Genomic DNA, 7,331 nt, shown 5'->3' on the forward strand with positions numbered 1-7,331 from the left:
TAAAAGGTAACTCAAAAAATTGTAGGTAGGCTTAAGTCAAAAGTCTTGTACGTCACATCTGTATGTCATGTATCATGTACGTGTCCAAATTTTTAGACTAAAAAGTTGTCACACAAATTACCTAAGTCACGCTTTCAAGTATGTAATGTGAATTCGAGTGAAGCCTGACGTTGCCATAACATTCTATGCCGCACGATTATACATGTCAATTTGTAGTTTTTCTCTTTGACAATATACCAGAAGGTTGGATATTTGAGAGCTATGGGAACGGTGAGACTATAGCCGCGTAGTCTCACATTTCTGTATCCGTATATCGTAAATCATTACCAAGCTGTATGTGCGTGAGTGTACCACCTTTGTTTCCTATTTCTTGTGCTTCTTGTCTCTCTTCGGCTTCGTCTGTTTAGCGCCGTACGAAGCCAGACGGTCCTCTCCGACCATATTCTCGTTAAACTGATTGCGATTGAACTTACTGCTCCCCTGGTGTTTCCTTTTTCTCGCTCCCTCCTTTTCAGTCTCCTTCTCCTTCTCTTTCTTACTTGCAGGCATTTCGCCGTACACACTCTTGAGCATCTTTTTCTTCATCCATTCGGGTTTCTTCTTGTATGCTTTGGCCTCTTTCTTCATATGCGACCTGCAATGACAAGGTTTAAAAATAAGTGGGAATAAAGCAATCACATGTACAAACACACCACACACACATAGATGAATATAATCGATAGGTGCCCACGATGACAAATTCACGGCCAATGCCTAGTTGATCACAACAACGGTCACGGGATTCGATAAGGTCGGGTATAGTTTGTGCAACTGCCATTCACCAGCTCTCAGATGCAAGCTTCATTCTCTACACACACAAGTAATGGGGTGAAAGTAGATGGCACTACAAGATAACCGAACACGCACATCTACGCACATATTCAACGCAGTATAAGGTCGCACATACTCAGGTTGGTATTTCTGAATCCTTCGCAAGGACACCCAGGAGTTCAACTCCTTATCGTCTGCAGCAAGGATCTCGTCTGTGGTGAGTCCGTAGTCATTGGGAAGCACTTCCCTGTACTTGAACCTCACGGGCTGGTCACCAATCTACGAATGTAGTAAATAGGACAATGCAGTGTTAGGACGAACTCAGTCATCACTCTAGAGAGAAGCAGAAATTGACTCTTCAAGCTGATATTCATTCTTGAGAACTCCTAATCAGTACTTGCATATGGCAAATATTATAATCTGAAAGGCCTAATTAGAGGTGTCAGCGCGCTTTCGTTCACGTTGTAGCTGTGCCGAAAGCTTTCACATGTACTTTTACCACACAGAGGCTCTATGTGTAGTTGGGGTGAACGATTCTAAGTACACCGATGACCACACATGGAATCGTACAGAAGCGAGTTCTTACGGGCACTTTTAGTGGCAATGCACACAGAGAACATACAATATCTTCGAAGTCCAACTTGTAGTACTCTTCCAGGTACTTCTCAAAAGGCAGCTTCTCCGGATCGAACGCAGGCTTGTCACCCATATGTTTAAGTAACCTAAAAGTGGATAAGAAGGCACGAATAGATTAAGCACAGACTCAGGAAAGGGTCCTTGCACACGTACTTCAACTCTTGTATGTCAACATACACGGACCGTACGGCCTGTCACTATACGTCGGTAACCTTGACTGCGCTGGTGAGTTTCAAGTCATCCATAACAGAGTGATGTCAACTAGGGGTGTAGAGTACTATAAGACCAACTGGGGCGAACGGCACAATTGAACATATATGTCCAGCAATGTGGTCCTAGCAGCTATTCCTATGCTAGAGTCACAATAACCTGCTGAGATAGGACACTGTTTCTCGGTATCACTTTGAATGTATACACGTATATATACACGGGAACGCACATATATATATATATATAGACATCACAATCTATATGACAATTTTTAAACACATACGCACACCTACATACAAACCTACATACACAGCTGCGTACACACCTACATACCTGGCCATGCGTTTCTTAGTCGCCTTCTTGCTGGTGGCCACAGGGGGTATGTCCCCTGCTGCTTTGCTGGCTGATGCCATGCGTGAGGGGTGTATGGCCATGCCTGGCGTCTTTGCTTCGGCCGTCTCCGACTCTTCCGGTACATAATCTGAGTTGTACAGAGATATTAGAAGGTGCCGTGTAATCGATACGGTGTTGGGTTGGCATGCAGCCGTGAACGATGTCGTATATTGGCGGTGTGTCTAGATATCGATGTGATTCGTAACAGCTGCAGACACGTGGTGTGCGGCAACCAATGCATGCACGACGCAGCAAACACGCGACCACTGCTATGTGAAAGTAGCCTACCTGCATCTACTATGTGAAAGTAGCCTATCTGCATCTACTATGTGAAAATAGCCTACCTGCATCTACTATGTGAAAGTAGCCTATCTGCATCTACTATGTGAAAGTAGCCTATCTGCATCTACTATGTGAAAGTAGCCTACCTGCATCTACTGCGGTAAAGTAGCTTACCTGCATCTACTACGTGAAAGTATCTATGTGAAAGTAGCCTACCTGCATCTACTACGTGAAAGTATCTATGTGAAAGTAGCCTACCTGCATCTACTACGTTAAAGTAGCCCACCTGCATCTACTACGTTAAAGTAGCCTACCTGCATCTACTACGTTAAAGTAGCCCACCTGCATCTACTACGTTAAAGTAGCCTACCTGCATCTACTACGATAAAGTAGCCTACCTGCATCTACTACGTTAAAGTAGCCTACCTGCATCCATGATGAAGTCATCCTCCTCTTCGTACGCGTTGGTCTCCCACTCCTCCATGGCCTTTTTCTTTTTCTTTTTCTTCTTTTTCTTGCCGTTGCTCGTGGCTGCGTCTTCCGCGGTCTGTGCGTAGCAACCGGATGGGGATTGATACACAGATATAAACGACCGGCGAGCGTTCTGTGTTGGCTATGTAATTCTATACACATCGATCTGTATCCGTAAATCTCTTATGTATTTCTATACACATCTATCTGTATCCGTCAATCTCTTTTGTATTTCTATACACATCTGTTTGTATCCGTAAATCTCTTATGTATTTCTATACACATCTATCTGTATCCGTAAATCTCTTTTGTATTTCTATACACATCTGTCTGTATCCGTCAATCTCTTTTGTATTTCTATACACATCTATCTGTATCCGTAAATCTCTTTTGTATTTCTATACAGATCTATCTGTATCCGTAAATCTCTGTATGTATTTCTATACAGATCTATCTGTATCCGTAAATCTCTTTTGTATTTCTATGCACATCTATCTGTATCCGTAAATTTCGCCATGCAGTACACACGATCACAAAAAGACAAGTGTAGGTTAATCTACACACAGAAAGTTCAGACACACGTTTAGACACACATGACCACTCAAGAATACTTTTACCAATGTACGTGAACGCAACCGTAGAACCCGAAACACCCACTGCCATAGGCATGCGAGGGTTAGCATATGTAACTTTCGCATAGAGATGCAAGTGCGGGAACTATTCATAGGTCCACTGATTTTCCAGAATCAAAGCTGAGATAGAACCAAACAATCCACATGCATTCGGGGCTTAGCAGTATAGACCAATGCAACAGTAACAGTGATTCAAGACAGGTTTCAAGTACCGAACAACCTCAGGAGATATATCCTTAAATGTACCAAACTGAAGATAAACACCGATTTATACTTGTGAGTGTGCAACAGTTTCTCTGCTTCACGGTCAAGTGTCTGTGACCTGCTTTTAAACAGAGGTAGGTGTGCACTGCGATACCAATACTACATGCATTATTCACGGAGATTGGCTTATAAACATGCCCTGGGCGAGCACATATTTTCTATATACATACATACATCAAAAATCTATTTAACACCCGTATACCCTATATATATATATATATGTGCATGAATTAACATGAAGGCACTTCACTTCCATACGTATAGAAACATGCTAATGTACTTCGCTTCCTATATAAGTATACAAGTATACACGTGTCCACATTCTAGAATTCTTATGCGTATATCTCGCATTTTTATATTACGAGCACACACATATATATTAACAGGTATATATGCTCCATTCGTAGATCATAATACACAGTAATTCTTGGGCACATATTTTGCATCATATATATATATATATATATATCATAGCCTTCTATCTTGAAATATAAAGAACTGTTGGAAGACATGTGTTCGCCATGGCAGTTCTCACTTTCACTCTCACACAGAAACAGACACCGCCACTGCCAGCGCGACAGCGACAGCCACAGACATACAAACACACACACATACACATATATATATATATTTATATATATATACATATATATATATATGTATACATACATATATATATATATATGCATATATATATATATATACATATAAAAATATATACATATATATATATGCATATATATTTATATACATATATATAGTTCGCTTACCGGTTCCTCCGTGGCTGGGGCTTGTTCTACGACCTGCATGGGCATATCTACCTCCACCTCATCGTCACTGTCTTCGCTCCAGTTCTCAATGTCTAAGCCATCATCGCTGAATGTGGGCTTCTCTAAATCCTGCCATGCACATTCAAATAATTCTTGAGAATCAAGGTCATGGGCCGTGTGTAAGTGCCATCAGCTACATCTAACAGGGAGCAAACCTGTTCATTGCGATACCCGGGGAACTCAATCCCAGAGGTGGCGTCAAGCAGACCGATTCCTAGAAGGACTCTTACGTGACAGATATCATGGCGAAACTTGGCACGTGAGTCATTGGTTGTACGGGTGGTGTATGCACACCCTCGCCAAACACAAGGTAAGGTTAAGGAACGTAGGCCGAAAACTGGATCCTGCTATAGCGCCCATTGTGTGCAATTATTGTGGACTGCAGAACTGAAATAATTACCTCCGCTGCGTAGTATGCATCATCGAAAGTGTTGGCCATCTCCTTCTCGTACTGTTCTGGGTCGTAATCGGCCTCGATATCCACCTCCACTACAAACATCAGGAAAACACGTATGGGAACGCGTGAGAACAAATAGTACGGTATGTCTAAGTATACACAGATATTGCGCATCAGCACAAATGCTTACCACTGTGTTTGAAGAGCTTCTAGCATGTTTGTAGCGTTACACACACCTATAACCGCGCAACCATATATATCCGCTGACTTATTAAACCAACCCAAACTGCCTAACACTTTGTACTTGCCTACAATGGTGAGTTGACTTCCTGTATAAGTCTACTATTCAGGAGCACAAGTCTCGGCACTTGACATGCCATGCAGAACAGTATAAATACGAGCACACATACGTTCATCGTTTCCAGTGATTTCCCGAAGCTTGCGCAATCGCTCAAGAATCTCAACACCTTTGAGATTCTTTAGTCGCTGTAACTCGGCCTTCTTCTCCTCCTTCTTCTTCTTATCTCGCTCCTATTATAGGTAGTGTGTTAGCGAAACGCATGCGTGTGAGTTGTCGTGACTACTATACCAATACGTGCTGCGCTACTTATTGGTGAAAAATTAGATATCATCATGGCGTAGCCTGCCCAGCGTAACATTTATCCATGTAAGCCTGAAATCATGTTTACATGTATGCTAGTGTGATTCCAGCACAACATATAGGTGTATTGATCTGACAATAAATTGGCATTTACACAGTCATTGACGCTGACGAGCGAACACAACCTGTATGCTGTTTAATCTATCAAAGCACATATTGACAGGGATACACAGGTAGATGTCCAAGAACAAACTTAGCATGGCGACACGCATGGCGCTCTCTGGTTGCTATAGCAACGCTGAAGCCATGTAAGAACGCTTTAAGTACGAAGGCGCACACGTGTGTACGGATGCGTAAACCCCATCCACTCCAACAGTACCTTCTTGGCTTCTCGGGCGTCCTTGCGCTTGTTATCCCTTTGACGCACACTGCCTTTGATTTGTCGGGGATGGTTCAAGATGTCGAAGCCGCCCTCCTCCTCGAACCTGTATCATCCGAGATAGAATATACCAAACGACAACGAGGGGTTAGAAGATGATACCACGGGTAGGTACAGTGAAGTACAGAACTTCCAAACGAGGCCTATAAAGAGCTTGAAAATCGGCCGCGTGGGACAACACTACTGAGCACGATGCCCACAAACACTCGTGAGATTACTAGGCTTTTATACGCTTCTCCTACGTGCGAGTATAATTTGCTTGTACATGTATATAAGTGTGAGTATACATGTTCATCTTTGCAAAGACAACACCTTATGACAACACCATATCCAGCCTACAATCAAAATATCTCTCGAGCTATCCGGCCCTCCAACAAGTACATCACATTTACGCACCAGATATATCTCGTAATTGTACCTGAAATTGATTTTCCTCTCAAAGTCTTCGGCCTTGTCCACTGCCTCCTCATCTTCACTCAGATCAATGTCGTTTCGCCTCGTGAGCCTGCCCGAATCATCTGTGGCCAGTTCTGCATAGGCGTTCTGCGTATTGTCGTTCCACATACGCCCGAGCACGTAGTCTCGCAAGAACTGCGGTGCGGGAATGATAAGATATATCCAGCAGGCATAAGCGAATGTGGATCGTCCAACAAAGGAAAAACAGCCAAATCACACGGTCTCCAATCACAGCGAACCCACAGACATTAGGACCATACACTATGGACTTGTCCCAGATAACAAACCTTCTCGTTCTTGTCCAAGTTAGGGTCTGTATAGTATCGGCGCAGGGTTTCGGTCTCTGAGACCTGCTTGTTGTCCATCTTGACCTCTTTCACCTGCCCAGCCAGCCACTTGAGATAGTCGGCGTTCTCGTCTTCCTCTTCCTCCGCCGTTTTCACCTTCACATCGAAGATGTCTCCATCTCTGTATAATACGTGCCAGATGTATTGCGCGCGTGAGTATATAAGATTGACCACCGACATTGGCATCTGCACCCAACCCAACAGAACACCAGGCATGCGTCTAGTCACTGACATAGAGCACTTGAGACGATAGTCAGTGTGCGACACAGTGGGACACCCACTGCACACATAAATGCCTCGCAGGCCTATCTGTGGCAGAAGCCATTCGGCAGTGACCACCGTCCAAGTGCACGTACAAGACTGGAACTGAAAGAGCCGAGTTAACTGCCGTACCCCATGTATAGATGTCAGTAAGTCTCCCGATGACATCCATAACAGAACTAATGGGGATGGCCCCTTTATGGACAGGTCAATACTACGGCTATATGACTAGCGTACGGATTCGAAACCCGGTCATATATAAAAAGACGGTAACACGCAACTACTCAGCGATCGTATACTAA

The 7,331-nt window shown here is 43.5% G+C and overlaps 1 protein-coding gene across 1 annotated transcript; it reads right to left on the reverse strand.

Moving 5' to 3' along the window:
- Positions 1–243: 243 nt before the first annotated feature.
- SARC_01105 (hypothetical protein) lies at positions 244–6,984 on the reverse strand (the record flags this gene model as incomplete). The annotated part of the gene is made up of 11 exons (XM_014305198.1): positions 244–634; positions 947–1,089; positions 1,433–1,532; positions 1,990–2,137; positions 2,758–2,878; positions 4,469–4,597; positions 4,929–5,017; positions 5,336–5,456; positions 5,906–6,011; positions 6,384–6,556; positions 6,709–6,984. 11 exons carry the CDS (start codon positions 6,982–6,984, stop codon positions 364–366), a joined length of 1,677 nt encoding a protein of 558 aa, XP_014160673.1. The 3' UTR covers positions 244–363.
- Positions 6,985–7,331: the final 347 nt, after the last annotated feature.

The sequence above is a fragment of the Sphaeroforma arctica genome, assembly GCF_001186125.1.
Source record: "Sphaeroforma arctica JP610 unplaced genomic scaffold supercont1.41, whole genome shotgun sequence".
NCBI classification, from domain to species: Eukaryota; class Ichthyosporea; order Ichthyophonida; genus Sphaeroforma; species Sphaeroforma arctica.